General features: G+C 36.0%; 2 protein-coding genes and 1 pseudogene across 3 annotated transcripts in view; 2 read left to right on the top strand and 1 right to left on the bottom strand.

Moving 5' to 3' along the window:
* Nucleotides 1-4,877: 4,877 nt before the first annotated feature.
* LOC123875505 (juvenile hormone esterase-like) lies at nucleotides 4,878-8,299 on the bottom strand. The gene is made up of 3 exons (XM_045921361.1): nucleotides 8,122-8,299; nucleotides 6,409-7,688; nucleotides 4,878-5,123 (listed from the first exon to the last, which is right to left on the bottom strand). Exons 1-3 carry the CDS (start codon nucleotides 8,281-8,283, stop codon nucleotides 4,946-4,948), a joined length of 1,620 nt encoding a protein of 539 aa, XP_045777317.1. The 5' UTR covers nucleotides 8,284-8,299; the 3' UTR covers nucleotides 4,878-4,945.
* Nucleotides 8,300-8,970: 671 nt separating this feature from the next.
* LOC123875520 lies at nucleotides 8,971-19,406 on the top strand (annotated as a pseudogene).
* Nucleotides 19,407-21,727: 2,321 nt separating this feature from the next.
* The window catches only part of LOC123875503 (aldehyde dehydrogenase, dimeric NADP-preferring), a 39,091-nt gene continuing 38,646 nt past the window's right edge, over nucleotides 21,728-22,172 (top strand). For both annotated transcript variants that reach the window (XM_045921357.1, XM_045921356.1), the window contains exon 1: nucleotides 21,728-21,873. In XM_045921357.1, the coding sequence (XP_045777313.1) occupies nucleotides 21,744-21,873 (130 nt within the window). In that variant the 5' untranslated portion in view covers nucleotides 21,728-21,743. The remainder of the gene's footprint in view (nucleotides 21,874-22,172) is intronic.

The raw sequence follows: 22,172 nt of genomic DNA, 5'->3' as shown, positions 1-22,172 counted from the left end.
AAAAATAAAGGTATCATAAAGTTATGAAGCTTTGAAGCTTTGACCGTTTACTGAAAACTAAATTTTGTACGAATCCGGAACGTTAGCCAGCAATCCCCTTGACCTACTTATGTAGCTTTGAATTCGACCCGGAACACAAAACGAGCTATCTACGGACGATCAACTAGTGGTTGGTGAAGTAATATGGGCTTTGGGTACGAAAACATATAGGTAACATCGGTTAGACAGGTTATATGTCTGGTATGTTATATCTTAGGTATATAATAATAGTAATATCCAATGTTCTCCAGCGTGATCAACTCCCGCACTATGTCAAAGTGGGAGGTTGCGTCATTGTCTTCCTACCTAAGTATTGAAATGGGACATAATCTCCACATCTTGGGAAGAGCATGGTTCACTTAACTATAGCAGAAAAAAATAACACGTCACCTATTAGCATGTCGAATGAGTCGCAGCGGTGACGCGAACCCATAAATTTTGCCCCTATCAATGTTACAGTAATAACTAGAAAAGCGCTGATAATTTTCAAACGGCTGAACCGATTTTCTTGGATTATAGCTAAGAACACTCTCGATCAAGCCACCTTTCAAGCGAAAAAATCTAAATTAAAATAGGTTCATTAGTTTAGGAGCCACGATGCCACAGACAAATACACAGATACACACGTCAAACTTATAACACCCCCCTTTTTGGGTCGGGGGTTAAAAAGTACTTGGCGTAAAATCTTCATTTTTTAATATATTCATGTAAGCCGTGACAGGAGATCAATTGATTAGATCTTCAGTTTGATTCGTTTTGCCATACCTAAACTATACAAGTATGGACCCCGTTTGTGCCGGCGCCCGCCGACATACGCACGGCACCCCCTTAGAGCGGTTCCCAGTCAGTTTTAACAAAAAAAAACACTCCAAAAAGGCAGAGCACGCCCGCCAGCTACTACCTGCCACTTCAGCTTCGTAACTCATTTAACTCATTGCGGTTCACATATGGATCTCTCATTTGATCACATACAGAAACTCCAAACACAGCTTTGTCCATTGCGCGCTGAGTAACTGAGCTTTCTTATGAAACCCATAGCAACCATGTCTCGAATACATATTTCAATGCTGGCAATACGCACTGTTCGAAGACTTTGGTCTTCAAGCACTGAGGAATTTTGGACGAGAAGATATCTTGAAAATATAAATAATATGGAACTTGTAAAATAAAAAGGAGCATTATTATGTACTAACATCGAAAAAGTGTTCTCAACTTTATATTATGCTTCGCAGCTTCTTTCTTTGCGATTTGGTTTACATATTGTAGAACGCGTCCCACGCATCAGCCTAGCACGGATTTTTAGATCTTTTTTGACTTTGAAATTGGCAACACTGCCCACCCGCATCCAATCCCCCACCAGCGCCCTCCCACCACAGCTCGGACCACTTCACGGCCGGCTTGTCATTACGTGTTTCCGTGCCGAAGCCTACGCACGTCACAGAAACCCGCGCGAAATATTATTAAAATCATCGTTCTGAACATGGGGAAGAAGAGGAAAAATGAGGACCCAGAGGAAAGAATCAGGAGAATAAGGAGGCTAAATGAAAAACGCCAAAGAAAACGAGAACACAAATCGTAAGTAGAATCCATTTTATTAAAATTAAACCGATACAAAAGTATAACTTTAAAGAAGACTTCGTTCTTTCAAATATTCATAATAAATACCTGGATTGTATACATCAAGCTTACGACAGTGATGCGTATTTGCCAAATTCTGGGCTCTTACCATCAAACAAAAATAAATAGCGAATAGCTATATTGTGGGCTATTTCAATTTTATTTTAACCAGTGATAGATACTTTTGACGATTCAAAAGAATCTTTTAAACAAATATTCATGATGAATAGCTGGAGTTTATCCATCAAGCTTACCACATTGATGCGTATTTGCCAAATTCTGGGCTCTTACCATCAAAACAAAAATAAATTGCGAATAGCTAAATTGTGGGCTATTTCAATTTTATTTTAACCAGTGGTAGATGCTTTCGACGATTCAAAAGAACTTGTAAAAGTCTAATTGAATAAAAATGTTTTGAATTTGATTTAAATTTGAATATTCATTTTTTGAAATATTCATGATGAATACCTGGATTTTATCCATCAAGTTTACCACATTGATGCGTAATTGCCAAATTCTGGGCTCTTACCGTCACGATGCGTATTTGCCAAATTCTGGGCTCTTACCATCAAAACAAAAATAAATTGCGAATAGCTAAATTGTGGGCTATTGCAATTTTATTTTAACCAGTAGTAGATGCTTTCGACGATTCAAAAGAACTTGTAAAAGTCTAATTGAATAAAAATGTTTTGAATTTGATTTAAATTTGAATATTCATTTTTTGAAATATTCATGATGAATACCTGGATTTTATCCATCAAGTTTACCACATTGATGCGTAATTGCCAAATTCTGGGCTCTTACCGTCAAAACAAAAATAAAATAGCGAATAGCTAAATTGAGGGCTATTTCAATTTTGTTTTCATTCTTTCAAATATTCATGATGAATATAGCGACGATGCTTCTTTACCTGGGGAACCAGCACGTGAAGTAGAAGTCAAACCCGGTTACTGAAATTATGTCACTCGAAGGTACAGAGCCTGAACAAATTGATAAAATTTTACCTCCAATTTTGAACTGAGAGGCTAAAGCAGTCCTTTGAAAAATGGGACTCGTCCCTTATGTAATTGCACAAACAACTCGGTAACACCTTAACTGCCTTAACTCCAGCACTAGAAATCATAATATACGAAGGCTTACACCAAGAGCAATAGCGAACGACGCCTGCCGAATCTTATGTGATATGTACCACAACGAAGCAGAAAAAAAAAAAAAAATTCGTGGTGTCTTCTATATACACTCTTGAAAACTCAAATACTAACGGAAAAATCAAAATCGAAGAAGAGTCGGCTAGTTCCGCGCCAGTACCAGCAGCAGAGCAGCCGGCCCCTCCGCGCCGCGGCCCCCGAGCGCTCACCGCCGCCGCGCCGTCGCCGCCGCGCCGCAGGCGCTTACAGCCGCCGCTAGTGCTACACGAGGTATCGTACGCATGACGTTTACGTCTTTTCTCACATGAATGATCATGTATTTATTCGATCGAAGGCTACATTATTCCTTTTATAAGTACGCCGGTTCAAAAATAGCAATCCCAGTGATTACCTCACAAGTCTTTAGATTTTCAAAAACCATTAAACAAATTACTCGAAATAGGAGCGATTCGTAAATGACGAATCACAACTCTCAGTTCTAAATAAGAACTATTATAGTATATTTTAGTTATTAATATTATCGTTTATTATAGATTATTATAGTTTGTCAGTCTGTCTGCGACCTTTTCACGGCCCATTCATCATCAGCCTGTGGACGTCCACTGCTGGACATAGGCCTTCCCTAAAGAGCGCCACCACACCCGGTCCTCAGCCTTCCTCATCCAGCCACTTCCTGCCAGCCGCTTAATATCATCGGTCCATCGTGCTGGAGGGCGTCCCACACTACGTTTGCTTAAACGCGGTCTCCACTCAAGGACTTTCCGGCTCCAACGGCCATCGCCTCTACGACAAGCATGGCCTGCCCACTGCCACTTCAGCTTGCTAATAGTTTGGGCTTTGTCAGTGACCTTGGTTCTCCTGCGGATCTCCTCATTTCGGATCTTATCCCTCAAGGAAACTCCTAACATAGCCCTCTCCATAGCTCGCTGAGCAACTTTGAATTTGTGGACAAGGCCGTTTGTCAGTGTCCACGTTTCAGCACCATAGGTGAGGACGGGAAGGACACACTGGTTAAAGACTTTTGTTTTCAGGCATTGAGGAATTGACGATGAGAAGACTTGACTTAATTTCCCAAAAGCTGCCCAACCTAGCCGAATTCTTCTGTTGGCTTCCTCGTCGAAATTGCTTCTGCCCAATTGAATTATTTGGCCAAGGTAGTTGTATTGTGAAACAATTTCGATGCCAACATTTTCAACGCTAACCGGTGTCGGGACAACGTGCTGATTGAGCATTATCTTTGTTTATTAAATCGATATTATTAAATCGATATGTGCAGGGCGTCCCGACTTCGATTGCCATGTCGAACTTTCACGAACCTCTAGAAGAAACATAATATTCTGGTGACTAGGTAGGTAGGTACTTACTCAAACGTGTTGTGTAGGGCACTTATCTTTAACAGGAAGCCTTTCCTATTTGTATTTACAAATTCCAAACAAACGAATACACTGAAGTGACCAAATGGCTAATTTCGAAGTATTTACCTCCCAAGTCCCAACCTTCAAGAACCGACGGATCTTTGTTGACCGTCCAAATTGGAATCAAACTTGTACGTGACTTCGCATACAGCTCAGCCTTGCGGATGTCTTTAGCGAACCCTTTTCATTCGGCAATCTGGAAGTGAACCTGTTTAACTGAATGGTGAGGTGATACGATCAAATCAAAAGTCAATAGTGTAACGAATGAAAGGTGTATTTTACAGGGGTTGTTATTAAGTAGGTAATTTTGATGTAAATAACGACACCCAGTATAAATAGAGCATGTGACTGACCTTTCTGCATACAATGATCAAAATTAGGTCTCTATTTTTACCTGACTACGGCAAAACCAAAAGGAAGGGTTATGATTTAAGCAGTCTACGTATGTATGTAGGTTTGTATTTATGTGTGTTCTACTGTAGGGCCAAAACTACTGGGCCGACTTTGAAGAATGAGGTGTCAATCGATTCGTTATTATCATCCGGGTGACATAGGTTACATTTTATATGAAAAAAATTGACTTGACGGATATATAACATTCAAATAAAGTGGGGGTCTAAAAAAATTTCTAAACGATATTTTTAATGTTAGCAATTACTGATCAATTACCTAATGAAATTATTTTCACTATTTCAGCAGCAGAGTTTCTTCAGGCGAAAAGGAAAACTAATTTTGAAATAACTCTACCCTTAATTGATCCCAAAAGTTCATCCTTTCCTCCTCAGGGACCTCGATCATTCTTAAACTTCGCCCCAAATTCATCGCTTGTAATTTTTTATCCCTTTTCAATGGATTCCATTGCAAATTGCCTAAAATATTATCACTAGGGCAAGGAGTAGGATTTCTGGAACAAAAAATATTAATTAATCACTGAGAGCGATAATATCCTTGTGAATAAGCGTCGGTCTCTTATTCGTAAGGTCAAGGGTTCGATCCCGGGCAGTTTTCGGAGTTAAGTGCGTTTTAAGTAATTGAATATCATTTGCTTTGACGGTGAAGGAAAAAATTTTAAGGAAACCTGTTTTTTTAAAAAAGAATATTAGCCATGCTAATCATGACTAATACTCCCCTTTCCCCTCCAATTAAGCGCAAAGCTTGTGCCAGGAGTAAGTAAGTGTGCAACGGGTGGGGTTTGAACCGCCGACCTTTCGGAATTCAGTCCGCTCTTCGACCGTTGAGCTATCGAGATTCTTCATAATATTCTCAAAGGTACGTGAAGTCTGCCAAACTACACTTGCACTTTAGCGTAAATGAGATCCTGCCTGAGAGTTTAATAATATTCTCAAAGATATGTGAAGTTTGTCATTCCATGGTCATTTCATGATCATTCCATGGTCATTCCATGGCCATTCCATGGTCATTCCGCACTTAGTTAGCGTGGTGGACTATGGCCAAACCTCATTCTAAGAGGAAACACTTGAGTAAATTACATAAAAATTAGAATCCAAGAAAATCCCCATTCGTTATCAATTCACTACATTACATAAAGAAAACGTGAGAATAGAGAGAAAATTAAAGAAAAGAGACTTTGTAGGTCTCTCTTCTTTATTCTCTTTTCTTATCGCGCTATATTCTTATATTTTAAATAGGTTATATTGTATACTTCCTTGTAAATACTTCCTTTTTTCATTAGTTAAACCGATTTAAGTCCGATTAAAAAGTACTTTAGCTGCTTGAAACGTAAAAGGCATTCGCTGATTGGATTCGCGGTACAAAGTCAATTCTTTGATTTCATATTTTTAATCTCGGAAATATTTGAAAAATCTGGAGAGAATAAAATCATCGCGTCTGAGTTTTTATCACTTATTACACTTAAAAGGATATTCGTCCTAACCCCTCTGTCTGCTTCAAAGCATTAATTCCAAAAAGTGCTGATTTTATTTAGATTCCGAACCAATATAGGTATGTAGTTTCTATTGCAAAATACTTCAACTACCTTAGATGCAAAATCAGAACAAATCGGCTAGTTAAAAAGTATAGTTACATATCTACTTATGTCTTTCTCAATAATTTTATACTTTATCAAAAGATGCGACAGAAAAAAATTGTGGACAAGAAACCACTTATCTCTTTAAGGAGACAAAAAATTCTTGTACAAAATTGTCTCCAATTAAACAGAGAGTTCTTACCCGTATTTAGCAAAATTTGCGAATAGCCTGACAATTTTCTTAACAAAGTGTCTTTCATTCGATGCTTCATGTCTTTTATAGTCGTCTGTTTTTGATTTGCATTTGAATAGGTAGCAGATTTCGTCCCCCAATGTAGCTCCTGCCCATTTCAAATTAGGCACCGATGACTTCCAGCCAATATTTAACGATCCCTGATAAGCAAATCTGCACAAGTAAACATTACTTCGTGTTTTACTATGTAACAAAGCTTGACGGAGCAAAGGATATATTATTTGATCTGAAAGATACTTTGCATATCTTCTCAAACTTCTTTCCGTTATGGTACCATTTACGAAATAAAAATCCATTATTTGTTTCCTAATCCTCTTATACCGTTTCGAACCATATTCATCACAAATTCCTTCGAACGGCAATAGGTATTGAAAATTATAATTCAAATATTTCAAAAGTTTTCTATTCTTTGATAAACCTTGTAATTTATACAAATTTGGTAGAGTTGTATACCCAAATATTACATCAATATTAGTATTAACTAATTTACTTTCGTAAACATGTAATGGATGATAGCTCATAAATGCCCCCTTCATTACAGCTTCTACTGAACAGCTGAAAGGGTTAATCAATCTTTGGTTATCTCTTACTTCAGAGCTATCGTAAAGGTTACAGCTTGCTAATAACAATTCATTGAAGGAAGCATTACCGAGAAATTGATATAGCTCTTTTTTATCAAACTTATCCATACGTCCTTTCAATCTCCAATATATTTTTTGAAGTACTTCATTGTTGTGATAAGGTCTATAGTCAGCAGGTGATAATGCGCTACCATCTAAAATTATAGCTCTTGTGAACAAATCCTCAGCAGCTGGCGATAACAACATTGATGCAACAACCGTAGAAGCTTTTCCAGAACTAATAATCGTAAGTCTATTTGGATCTCCATTAAAAAGACTTATGTTGTCACGCACCCATTTTACCGCCATCAATATGTCTTTAGCCCCCATATTTCCTTTAGCATAATCATCTTCAGTGTTTAGGAAGCCGAATATAGCAGACCGAAATGAAACTGTCACTAGTATCACATCCTCCTCTATAAAAAAGTCAGGTCCATGGCAATTTGAATATTCATGGGTCCACACTAGAACTGGGAACTGTTCTGTTTTATTTTTTGTTAGAGGTGTGTAAATTGACAGATACAGGCAATCTTCGTTATTCAAACTAGAGTCAAAATTGTTATTTGTTTTATTTAATTGAAAAATATCGTGTCTGATTTCTTTCGGAGGCTGAAATGAAATAATCAAATGTTAACTAAGTTTAAGTAGGTACTGATTTTTTGCACTGATCGCGCTTTGCGCCTTGTTGTCCAGTACTAAAATGCAGTTAGTATTCTTGGCACCATTTCACGCAGGCATGAATTGGCCTAGCTATCCATACTAATATTACAAATGCGAAAGTGTGTCTGTCTGTCTGTCTGCTACGATCTCACGGCCCGACCGCTGAACCGATTTTAATGAACCGTATAGACTTGAGATACATCCCGGCGAAGGACATAGACTACTTTTTATCCCGGAAAATCAAAGAGTTCCTACGATATTTAAAAAACCCGAAATCCACGCAGGCGAAGCCGCGGGCATCCTCTAGTAAGTTATATTCCAACATTTTCAATTTAAAAAAGAACTCAAATAAACATTTTCAAAGTTAACAACTTTTTTTTACCTTAAATCTCAACGCATTTATTGGTGGCTCAGCATACGGTACTTCGTAAAATGCAACATATGGTTTATTCGCAAAAATTGTTTTCAACTTTCTGCCCAATATTTTTCCTTTATTTGATCTTAATGTAACTGTAGAGTTAGCATAAGAAATTAAAATTATCATTACGATACTATGACCAAGAAACATTACTATACATTAATCATATTACAAGAGAAAACTATTCATGGATATTTAAAGCCATAACCATTTTTGTAAACTAAACTACATACCGTGAAGATATTTTCAAAATAGTTTTCAGATATTACACCAACCAAAGAAAAACATTACAGTTAGACATAATACATACTGTTAAGTCCGATTTCGGATCAATATTTATACATTAAAAGTTAGGACATACAATATATTATTTTCCTGATAAATTAATATTATGCTATGATTATATTACGAGTACGTAGTTAGGCTGATTTCGCATGATAAGCTGTGTCAATATTGAAGCATATCCCAAAGGCAATCTAATTATACCGAACCCACTGATCTCTATAACTAATACAGGTACACTGGACTTGCGATTGCCGACCTGTTGTTAAAGTAACATAATTGTCGCAATTTTTACGCTGATAGCAGCAGTGAGCGTCAGGTGTAATGTGAGTAGGTATACTTGAAGCTAAATGTTAGTGATGAGACTTTAGTGAACATATTAGTTATTAACACGAACACCATTTGACACAAACATAACAACACATACTCGTACATACACAACACAATATTGAACACCATTTGAGGCGGTTCAAGTCGGCACAAAAATAACTGTAATTTTGTATGGCACTACTCTTCCAGTGTACTTGTACACTTCAGTCAGCGAACCATACTCATGGCGAAGGGTAAATTGCGTAATGCAATCACAATCGCCGTAAAACTTGAACACCATGTAGGGTCATCTCCTTAAATCTAACAAGTTGGACATGGGAAATAAAAATATACAAATATATAACAGGTATTCAGAGAAATTCGTTGTATTTCGGTTCTCAATAAAACAAAAATTATAAAGATAAAGTTTATCACATTATTAACTGTTAATATCAGTGGATATGTGTACCAGTATTACATTAATAATTCATCAACACACATTGGCCGTGAAAAGATAATAATGTACAAATCAATTTGTAGTATTTTTATTCTGATAATAACTATAGTAAATATTGCTTTAGCCAAAAGTGTGGTTGAAACTACACATGGACGTGTATCTGGAAAAACCTTTAAGACGATATTTGAAAAGAAAGTATACCATGCTTTTATGGGAATTCCGTTTGCAGCTCCACCTCTTAAAGACTTGAGATTTCAGGTACGAGAAAATATTTTTATTAGCTAGTATATAGTAACATTTTGTTCCGTTTACCGTGGATACCTGTGGGCCATGGAGTTTTAGTGCTAAAAAAAGTTTGCGAGACATTTTATCATGATATAGTCTCGTTTGGTGACAGAACTGCTGACTCATTTTTGCGCAAAGGATCAGCCTGGCTGTCCAGCGCGGAAATATCGCCAGTAGGTATTCATGGCACCATTTAGCGCGGCCATGATTTGTACAGTAATTGGATAAAGCTAGCTTTAAGTTTCATTGTGACACTTGCTTATGCCCGTGACTTCATCCGCTTGACTACACAAATCAATTCCCCAATTTGACCCCTTAAGGGTCACATTTTCAAAAATCCTTTCTTAGCAGACGTTTATGTCAAAATAGCTATCAGGATGCCAAACAACCCGATTCGCCAGTCAGTCAACAAGTCACCTTTTCCTTTTATACATACCTATACCTATTTAGATTTTCAATAAAAAAATAATTTAACCTGTAGATTATTACGTCACTTCTTAAGAATGAAAGAAGTAGTTACAGAAAAACATACTAATATAATAAAATATTAGGTAACGACATGTAATGCTGTAACTACTAGGTAAGTTAAACCATATCGAAGTTATCAGGAATAATATATTCTATTTGTGAGTAATTTTGCACTGTATTTTAAACTTTGCCTTTTAAATTTTTCAGGCACCACAAAATATAGAGCCATGGGACGGAGTGCTATCGGTTACAAAAATAAAACCAGCCTGTGTACAGTATAACACCGTTATTCTTAAAGGTCAACCGTTTGGTCAATACGGCCGAGAAGACTGTCTGTACCTCGACATTTTCACTCCAGACCTTGAAAACAAAAGGGCAGTGGTTGTGTTTATTCACAACGAACGCTTTCATAACTCTTACAACAAGACAAAAGATTACGCACCAGACTTCTTCATAGAAGAAGACATAGTTGTTGTTACAATAAGTCACCGACTTTCCACGTTTGGTTTTCTTTCCTTTGAAAACAAAAACTTACCAGGTAACGCAGGTTTGCTGGACATAGTTGCGGGATTAGAATGGATAGCAAAAAATATAGAATCATTCGGAGGCGATCCTGAAAAGATTACATTGTTAGGCTCACAAGGAGGCGCTGCTGCGATAGATTTGCTGATACGGTCGAAAGCGCATAAATTGTTCCGTTCAGCTATCCTTCAAGGCGACACAGCCTTAAGTCCTACTTACTTACAAGAAAATGTCCGAGAAAGAGCCTTCAGACTAGGGCAATTGCTTGAAATACCCACTACCAACGGAGATAAACTGTTACTCGAACTGAATCAAGTAAATACTTCAAGTTTATTAAACTTAGAACTGCGAGCTTCCCCGGACGATTATTATAAAGAAAACCAGAGAGGTGTCCTAACATTCGGTCCCATTGTCGAGAAAGATCCGGACGGCCTCGTAACCGAATATCCGGAAAATTCGTCCAACAATGTAAACGTTCCCATCATGATCGGGTATAACTCCCGAGAGGGATTGGCGGCTTCTTTGAGATACCTTTCCGAACCGCATTGGCTTAGAATGGTTGAGAAAGATTTTCCCTTTATAATGCCTCTGCGATTGAAATTTAAATTCGACCCTTATTACGACGCTTACTACGACGCGATAGATGATGTAAAGGACTTTTATTTCAAAAAAGGCGAGGTGACTATAAAAAGTGGTCCAGAATACGTGACTTACATAGGAGATGTTAAGTCGTACGCTATAGATAAAGCTGTACAAATGTATTCCAACAAATCTCTTAGTAATGTATACTACTATCTCTTTGACTACTTCAGTGATTTGAATGAGAACAAAGTGAACCTTTTAAAGATGGCCTCGGTTCAACACGGGACATGGGGAGCCGCCTCCGGTGACGAACTTTGTTATTTATTCAGATGCCCAAATCTGAATGATAAATATGCTAAGCATAAACGCACAGACTCCCACGAGATGAAAATGCAAATAAAATTGATAAAAATGTGGACAAACTTTATAAAATATGGGTGAGTGACAAAAATTACCATAATATTCCTCTTTTGCTATAAAACAAGCAGATTTTCTATTTAATTTGTTCTTGAAAACGGCCTGAGCAAAATAAAAATTGCCAATTATCCCCTAAGCTTTAAAAGTTTACGTTTATGAAAGTTTTTATAATAAAATAAATATTTTTATATAATTTCAGGAATCCCACACCTGATGAAAGTAACCCATTAAACGATATCAAATGGCTTGCATATAACATGGAAACCAAACAATATTTGCATATTGGTAAAAATATTAAAGTGGCCAAGGACCCGTTGAAGAAAAGATTTAAGTTTTGGGATGAATTCATCAAAAAATGGGAAAAGAAAGCTGAACTTGGTCTTATTACGTCAAAGAGAGATGAGAAAAATAAAAAAGATGAATTATAACAATCGTGTTTGTTTTGTCTTTTGGTCCATTTGTAAAATTGTACAAATAATTGTTTTTTCTAATGAAACAAAATTCTACATGTACCATAACATTTTAGATTTTTATTAATGTGCAATAAAGCATTAAATAATTATGCTATTAGGTACGTTTTCCTAGGTGCGCGGTGCGTAGGTATAGAATTCGAAAGCTTTGTAGATGTAGATAGTGATCGTAATTTATTACGTTGGCTTATTTTAGAGGTGTGATGATAAAGGGAAAGGTCCTACCAATTTTCTCATGTAGAATTGAATCCTTACCGAAGGACAAAGTGATTCAATCTTGGGCAGATCTGCTCTCCTGTAGTAATAACCACACATTTTTAAGAGGTGGTGTTTTAGATTTTTCTATAAATATGTAGTTTTAAATTACAGGGGCTCAAAGATTTGTATGAAATTTTTTAAGACCGCGTAACTTTGAAACAGAATATTTTAACAGAAATCTGGAAAACCACAGACATAGATAATAGTTTCTAAAATATGTCTGCAAAATTTCATGGACTTTGGTTGCTTAATATTCAAATGAAATTGGAACTACGATTGTATGAAACGAGTGTCGGAGAGAGCCCTGTTAAGTGTGTCATTACCGCATTGCCGCACTATACCGCACTGCAAGTGTGTTTGTCTGACTCAATCTGTCTGTCTACTATTTTTCAAGGCCCATTCACTAAACCGATTTTGACGAAATTGGTACATAAATAACTTAGTGCCGAAGAAGGACATAAGCTACTTTTGATCCCGGAAAATCAAAAAGTTCCCACGGCTTTTTTTAAACCTAATTCTACATGGACAAAGTTGCAGACATCTGCTAGGTACAGAAATAACTTATATCCTGGAGACGGACATAGAATACTTTTTATCCCGGAAATTCAAAGGGTGTGTGTTTAAAACATCTAGGTATATCCACGCGGACGAAGTCACGGATATCATCTAGTATAAAATATTATAAATACAAATTCCTTGACCAAAATCAGAAGCATAAATTATTTAGCTTATGGTTAATAAACTACTAGATTAGTCACTAATAGATAATCCGATTCAAAGAATTACCGCAAACATTATCAGCACACGTCTAAGTCAATAATTACGCCCACACTATCACTAAATGCTACTTAGATTACGAATTACTTATCTACAGAACACGTCAGTTATAAACACATATGTAAGGACTGTAAACAAATGTAACAAAATTACTAATTTCATTATAATGGCTCTATCTAGAGTTAGTTTAGCTATTTTTTTAATTTGTTGTGTGAATAAAGTAATAGGAGATGTTATAGTTGAAACAAAATCGGGCAAAATATCGGGCTTGGAAGTGAAATCAATATTTCCCGGTGAAACGTTTTATTCTTTTTTGGGTATACCGTACGCTGAACCGCCGATCGGGAAACTTAGGTTTAAGGTGAGTACCTAACTAAAGTTATATCAATAGTTGCTAAAAAAAAAACGAATCAATCATTTTTTCTTTATTATTAGAAGAAGAACTTTTGTTTATTTTAATTTCAAACTTTCTTTAGTCAAGGGACAGGTCTTGATAGAAATCAATTAAATGTTTTTTTTATCTAGTCATTATATCAGATGGTATCAGATTATTATCTAACCTAAGACCTTATTTCAGGCGCCAGTGCCTCATCCAGGATGGGAGGGAGTTTTAAATGTCAAAAATGTACGGAAAAATTGTGCGCAATATTATATGCCCCAAAGAACAGTTAAAAGTTACGGATTTACTGGTGATGAAGACTGTTTGCATCTAAGCATTCATACTCCAAAACTACCGAATAATGACAACAGACTTCCTGTAATAGTATTTCTCTACAACGAACACTTCAGAGTGTCTTATAACGCAACTAAAGAATACGGAAATGACTTCTTTATGAAAGAAGATGTTATTATAGTAACCATGAATTACAGATTAGGATCCTTGGGTTTTGTATCATTTGAAGACGAGGTACTCCCTGGTAATAACGGCTTAAGGGATGTGATATTGGCTTTAAAATGGGTTAACGATAACATCAATAACTTTGGTGGTGATCCTTCAAGAATAACTTTAATGGGGAATTTTGGTGGAGGGGTAATCGTAGATATTTTGTTGCACTCCCCTAAAGCTAAAGGTTTATTTAGTGCAGCAATAATGCAAAGTGAGACTTCTTGGAATCCGTTGTACATTACGCACTCGCCGAAAAAAAGAGCGATTGCTCTTACAGAAGAACTCAAAGAAAAGGCTACGACCAGTGAATCGTTCCTCCAACGTATGTCTGGCGTCTCAGCTTTTAAAATAACAGAATCAGAACTTTTATCCGTAGACGCTGATGAAGCTAGGGCTCTTCAAAGAGGTGTAGTTCAGTTTGGACCCGTAGTAGAAATCGAACATGATGATGCAATACTAACTAAGCTGCCAGATGACAATCCCATCAAACTATCGGTACCAGTAATGATCGGCTTTAATTCAAGAGAAGCATTGGAAATGACTGAACGTTACCTGCACATGCCAAATTTCCTAACATTCGCCGACAGAGATTTCGTTCTCTTGTTCCCGAGAAGAATCAACTATCATTTTAAAATTAATGACAATATTTATTATAAAGCCATTGAGGATATTAAAGACTTTTATTTTGAAGAGAGCTATGTTAAAATAAGTAAGCCAGGAGAGTATATGAACTTTGTAGGAGATATGTCAAATTTTTATCCAATCGATTACACTGTTAGGAAATATACAAATACTTCTGAAACACCGGTTTACTACTACATGTTTGACTATAGCGGCGAATTAAACTTCCGCAAGAAGGCGATTCTAGAAGGAGCTTTGTCTCTTGATGGCACTTGGGGAGCATCTATCGGCGATGAGCTATGTTATTTATTTGTATGTCAGCCACATAGAAAAGTTTATAAAAAACTATTGGAGAGTGGCGACGCCGAAGAAATTAAAGTGTTAAGAACCATGGTCAAACTTATTACTGATTTCGCTAAAACTAGGTGAGAATCTTTATTATTCATATTTTTATTCTGCTTATTATCGTTCTTTGAAGATAATATCGGTCGATATAGTCTAGGTAGGTACAGTACCACAAAGTTTTATGACATAACAAAAGGTCGCAATTGCAACGCTACCAAATTCGTTCGTATACAATATTGATATTTTACTTACCGTAATTATTATCAAAAAAGATTTCGCTCTGCATTCATAGTCGATTTTTCATTCTCAGTTGATACAATAGACGATTTTTTAATATTGGACCTATGCTTTGTTTTATTCTTGTGGTAGCGGCGGATATATTGCTGACAATGCTAGATCTGAATGAATGGAAAAAAATGCTTTACTTCACAACAATAAGAAACAACAACAAGTTTTGTTTCAAAAATAAAAAGTAAACAGCAAAAGTAAAAAATAGGTAGCATGCAAAGGAATCTTTGTCACTGTAGATAGGTACATAAGAATTTCGTTACAAACAATATTTTTTTCAGAAACCCTACACCACCTGGCAGTGATTTTATTTGGAAACCAGCTACAAAGGATAACAGACAGTGTTTAATTATAAGCGATGAATTAAAAATGCAATCAAATATATACAAAGATAGAGTAGAATTTTGGGATGATTTCATAGAAAGGTATGAAAAACTAGCCGTCGACGGTGTCGTCAAAGATATCAAAGATGAACTGTAGAATCTGTTTGATACCTCAATTTTTGTAAGAAAAAGGAATAAAATATATGAATTAGTTAAAGCTCATTTTTTATTTTTCCTATTTATACCGACAGAAGCGCGGTAATTCCTACAAGGGACATAATACGTCCAGTAACTACTGGACGTCTATCGGTGCGTAGATGATTAACTAACATTTATAGTTAGTTATAAATGATAGTTTCTACACGGGCTGCAACATCGTATAAACTAAAACACTAAAGTGGTAGTAACTAAAGCCACAGAGAAATTTCAATCAATTAATCAGCCTGTTTGCGTCTACTGCTGGGCATAGGCCTTCCGAAGAGCGTGCCACAACACACGATCCTCTGCCATCGAGAAACGAACCCAATATCTCTCACTTATATGTGAAATACACAATGCACACCAATGCCTCAGGAAAGTCGTCATTAATAAGTTTCACTTTTCCCGAAATTCACATGACAATTTAGCCAAGTAACGTCTGAAGACAGTATAAGAGCTGGCTACTCAGCTAATATACCCCAGAAATCTCAGAATGGAATCCTAAAAATAGGTAAATAATAGCCTTAAACATTATACTATAGTGGCTAACGTATATGTAAATTATATTTTCAAATGCTATTTACTCATTCGTTTATATTTGTTATGGTCACTAAAGTCGACTTGGCAAAATCTTAAATATTGGTTTTCAAAGTAAGTAAAATTGACGAAAATAATTAGCATGCTTCTTACCCTAGGTCAGTCGTAAAGTGAACCTAATGTGTGCCGAAGCAAAGAGGTCAACAGATGAAATCATTTATCCTTCATTTTAATTCATGCACTTTAAATTTTAATGTAAATATTTTCAATGCTTCTACATACAAAATTTCGGTTTTTTATGACATGTACTTTTATAATATGTTTAAAGTAACTCTACCGCATCGACAATATTATGCCCTGAAGCGAAAATTCTTAAAAACCTTGTAAAGAAAACCTACATGCAAAATCTTAAGTTTCTAGATCCAATAAAAAATCCAGCCATGCCTAAAATATCTTGCGATCGATTTCGTATGAGCCATCGGTAGCCAGAATAACATTCCAAATAGATAAGTTGAACAATCGGTTTTTCCGGATACAGTTATCGGTTTTAAAAGTAAGCTATTATATATCATAATTTATTAGTGCGAGTTAATTTGGCTTAAAAAAATTGGACCGCTTGTTGTTATCAACCGTTTCGATAAAAAGATTGAGCCTTACCCTGGAGTGCCTTATCTATCACAAAAGATTAATTCCTAGTACACTAAACATGTGTTGACATACAACGATTAACGAATAATTATTACTAATATGAAATACTGTGAACTCTTAGTTTTAGTAGTTATAATTAGTTTTTGTGTGTGCGATGAAGATGATCCTAATCCAGTTGAGGTCAAAAACGATGATTTTGAAAAAGTGAATGTGAAAACTAAATATGGAGTGTTGTCAGGAAAAGTTGAGAGGACGTTTTTGAAAAAGCAAAATTATTATTCGTTCAAAGGTATTCCATACGCTGAGCCACCTGTTGGGAAATTACGTTTTAAGGTAAAAGGACTTGAGTGCATAATTCAGAGCTCCTTAGGTATTCTGAAAATTTAGATTCCTTAATCAATCTTTTTCGCACTAGAGGTTAACGAACCAATAAGTTACTTACGAATTTTAGCATAGCTAAATTGTAAGTAAGGACGATTTGAATGTTGTGTTTTAAAAAAATTACTTTATGACTTGCAATTAAATTTCAGCCTCCTGCTCCTCATCAAGGTTGGGAAGACTCTCTTGAAGCCTACGACGAGAAGCCGACGTGCTTACAATATAACACAAGGTCGCGAGTGGATGAACCATTCGGAATTTCTGGTTCTGAGGACTGTCTCTTCATCAGCATATTCACACCAAACCTAGAAACCTCAGCTCCAGTTATAGTTTTTGATTACAATGACAACTTCAGAACAGGTTTTAATGGAACCAAGACCTACTCTCCAGATTTTTTCATGGAAGAAGATGTTATTGTGGTAACTATAAGCCATCGACTCAGTTTATTTGGCTACTTAACTACAATGGATGATGTGATTCCACCTAATAATGGTGTAAAAGATTTTATTTTAGGCCTTAAATGGATAAAAGAGAATATAAACGTGTTTGGTGGTGATCCTCAACGAGTAACATTGATGAGTAATCGAGGTGGTGCAGTTCTAGCAGATATTTTACTTCACAGTCAAAAAGCTAAGGGTCTCATTAGTGGTGTTATTATGCAAAGTGGAACGGCTTTAGAAGCAACATTTTTTGGAAGAAATCTAAGAGAAAGGGCTTTTCAATTTGGGAATTTGTTCAATATTACAACCGACGATAGTGAAATGTTACTGGAAGAACTCCAGAAACTTGATTCTAAAGAATTAATCGACAAAGATGGTCATCTGCTAGATATGGACCAAATAAACAATGCACAGTTAAGCATATTTCCATTTGCGCCTGTGATAGAAAATAGCAATGACGATGCTGTGTTAACGTGCCTCCCTGAGAATGGTAAACTTGTTAACGATGTTCCAATCATGATTGGTATGAATTCGAGAGAAGGCTTAGATTTGGCTTCACATTATCTATTTCAACCCCAATTAGTAGAACGAACTGCCGGTGATTTCTTTTTCTTATTTCCAATCCGGTCTAACTTTAAGTTTGATAGCAAAAGCACTATATATGATGAGGCAATCAAAGAGATTTTAACATTTTATTTTAAAGAAGGCCATTTTTATTATGGGAGTCTACTGGAATATGTCGTGTATATGGGTGACCTACTACAAAATTATGCTTTAAACTTGGCAGCTAAAACGCTTGCTGTGAAATCGCAGTCACCTGTATATTATTACATGTTTGATTTCAGAGGATCTCTGAATGAAAATATGAATATTATAAGAAGATACACACGATTTAGTCTAGAGCCGTGGGGAGCGACGATTATTGACGAATTGTGTTATTTACATCTTTGTAGTCGAATTAGAAAAGAATACGAAGAACTACAGAAACTTTTAAGTGAACAAGACGAAACTAGAGTTTTGAATAGAATGGTGCGGCTATGGGCAAACTTCGCAAAAACGGGGTATGTATTCATTGTACTTGAGTACTTTCATTTTACTCATTGATGTAGTAGGAATCTTTATCTCTGTGATTTCACGATATAGATTTTAGACGAGAATTCTTTCCGATACGGTGCTGTGTCTAATGAATGAGAGCGACAGACCAGTATCTAAAATCTACAAAGACTAAGTAAAGAAACAATATAACTACCAAGCTTCTTCCAGTTCAAGGACTTGGGATTGTATAAGGACATATTTAATTGAAATTACAATCGAACCCAAACTAGTCAAAGATGAAACCAAAGTCATCAGTCATAGATTTATTATTATTAATAATATTTAATAAGTACCTATGCCTTGTACAACTATACTGTTACAAAACTTCGTAAAAGACATTAAGTGATCAGATAAAACCGTAATATTAAGAAAGGTTTGCAATAAAACCTAGCCTTAACCCAAATAAAAAATCTCATTTCAGAAACCCGACGCCTGACGAAGATGACAGCGTATTAAAGGATTTTAAATGGAAGCCAATCGAAAAGGGAAGTGATAAAGCTGATTATCTTCACATTACGAAGAAACTTAGTATGAAAGTGGATCCTTTGGGGAAACGAGAGCAATTCTGGGACACATTCTTGGCTAAATACTCACAGTTAGCTGTGGATGGAGTTATACAGTCTCCAGAAAAGGAACAACATGACGAACTGTAAAATAAAAGTATTATTTAGATATGTATGCTAATAATTAAATTTTTAATAGTACGATTTAAGTTTTTTTTTGTAATTTATAGACCAATACTTGACTGTTAAAATCGGCTGGCAATTAGTCACAATGGCGCGTAAGGTAAAGCGCCGTAAGAGGATATGCCTTTTCACTCTTAACTACAAGGTATCTATATTAAAAGTGGACAGAGAAACCCACTGATGAGCCCTATGATGAGGCACTCTTTTCAGGATGAGAATGGTTTAGGAATTTTCGGATATAATCCACCACGCTGGTTATTATCTGCGAATTAGCAGGCTTCGTACACCTTTTTCTGTGATATTAACCAATATTTCTATGATATTGACCAAGATACAAACTTTTTGCTATCATAACTTACACGCATACACAAACATTATATAATTCACGAACTTCAATTATTTTCAGTTAGCTATCGGGCCCCAGAAACTGTTTACAGTATATGGAACGCCAAAGTTTAAGTCAACAGGTATTAACATAGTCAGGCGCAGTAATTAAGCCGCTCGAGCGAAGTTTGTTCGAAATTTCGTGTATAAGTCCTATACATAAATATCGAAACTTGGTAGATAGGTAGGTATATGTAGGTACTCAGACGACGAAATCAGACGGTACGAAATCAGAGTGAACTAGAGTGAGAATCGACGATAATTATGTGAAATATTAGGGTATGGTGACGCAAAATAATTGTATGTAGAAAAATAGGACTACAATAGGGCTGCCTGCGTCACATGTACTTACTAAAGTTTGACGCCTGCCAAAGACTTAGAAGTTCCCTAATTGTCGTAAACTGTAACGATATGAGCTGGTATCATTAACTCAAAAACTCGAAATCATTTATTCTAAATAGGTACTATTGTACTCCTTATGATCAAGCCATCACGCCGGTCCACTACTGAACATGGGTTTCTTCTTAGAATGAGAAGGATTTAGACCATAGTCGCGATGGGGATGGGCAGACTATAAGATAAGCAGCTATAACAGGATGTTAGCTTTGTATAATAGCATTAATAAAGTTCTTGACATAATAAGAGATATTTATTATATACCTTTTATTATTATTAAATACTAGCCGATGCCCGCGACTTTGCCCGCGTGGATTTAGGTTTTTCGAAATCCCGTGGGAACTCTTTGATTTTCCGGGATAAAAAGTAGCTTATGTGCTAATCCAGGATATTATTTATCTCCATTCCAAATTTCAGCCAAATCCGTCTAGTAGTTTTTGCGTGAAGGAGTAACAAACATACACACACACACACACACACACACACACACACACACACACACACACACACACACACACACACACACAGACACACACACACATACACACACAAACTTTCGCCTTTATAATATTAGTGTGATTGCTTACACACTAATCCGATCTCTGATCCAAATCCAAGCTAAGCTATTCAGTGGACATCTTTGATATTGTACGTCATACGTCCGTTTAGAATCCGAGGCGCATCCGAGATATTTTCATAGATGACGATACACAGATACACACGTCAAACTTATAATATAGTAGGTATCAGTCATAATTTTTATATAATAATACTCAGGAAATATACATAAAAATCAGCACTCAGATATTAAGAAAAGTGAATTCATAATGTTTCACGTACCTTTAGCAACTGATATCTTTAAATTGGCTAGCAAATATGCGTACATTAGAAGTACCACCCTAGCCTTACTCTATCCCACACATTTTGTTTCTTAGAAAATAAGGAAGGTCTGGCGGCAGTGAGATTTTGGACCATTACTATTGAAGTAGGAAGAAATACAACGCACTGTGACTCTTAACTTGTCAACATTATGAGAGAATCAACAACATAATAATTTTATGTAAACATATTATAATACTCGTTAGTAACCTTCGCTCGATATCTTCGTATATAGTATAGCGAAGGTTCTATATTTAAAATACATATCTAAGCACAGGTCTAAGCAAATAATTTAACTGGTGTAGGTATTATATGGAAGCACAAACTGTAGACTAGGTATTAAAATCAAAGTTAAAAACTGGTCAAGGCCGAGTTGGACTTATTGCATTTATTGCATTTTAAACACAGATCTGTCTAGGCTGTATACTTATATTATAGATTCCTATGGTATCTATATCTTATAGGTACATCGAATGTCAATAACAATTTTCGATTTGACCTTTGACGAGGATATAGGAAACACTTATCGATAATAACCCACTAGGGAAATGGAGACATCAAAATAATAGTTCCTCTAATATACTACTATTAAATTTTTATTGATATTTGACCTCAAACGAGTCCATGATCGAGGTAAAACAAAACTTTAGTTGCAATGCCATCGCCGAACGATACACACGCGAGTGATTTCAGTGAGGTGCATGTAATTAATATCGATTCCGACTTGGAAATCGATATACCAGTGATACAGATCGATAAACAGGACAACACTATGAATGGGAACGGTGAGTGTCACTCACTTCTTTCCTTTTTTATTTGCCTATTCTGTAAAAATTAGGTCACATTGATTCTTATCTAGGGTAATGTAATAATGAAAATTTTATTTACTACGTAACTCATTAAATTATTTATACAAACCAATTAGACGTAGCTGTATATCTATCTAGTCCTGTGATCTAGTCCATACTAATCTATATAACTACTTACTAATAAATAAAATTGAAGTGTCTGTCTGTTATTTCGAAATAACTACCTACCTACTTCATATTTTAAGCTCACATGGTTATTTGAACTGTAACATAAC

This window comes from Maniola jurtina, chromosome 20 (genome assembly GCF_905333055.1).
Source record: "Maniola jurtina chromosome 20, ilManJurt1.1, whole genome shotgun sequence".
Lineage (NCBI taxonomy): Eukaryota > Metazoa > Arthropoda > Insecta > Lepidoptera > Nymphalidae > Maniola > Maniola jurtina.
Note: the sequence above shows the minus strand (reverse complement) of the source record. Positions and strands in the feature narration are given on the sequence as shown.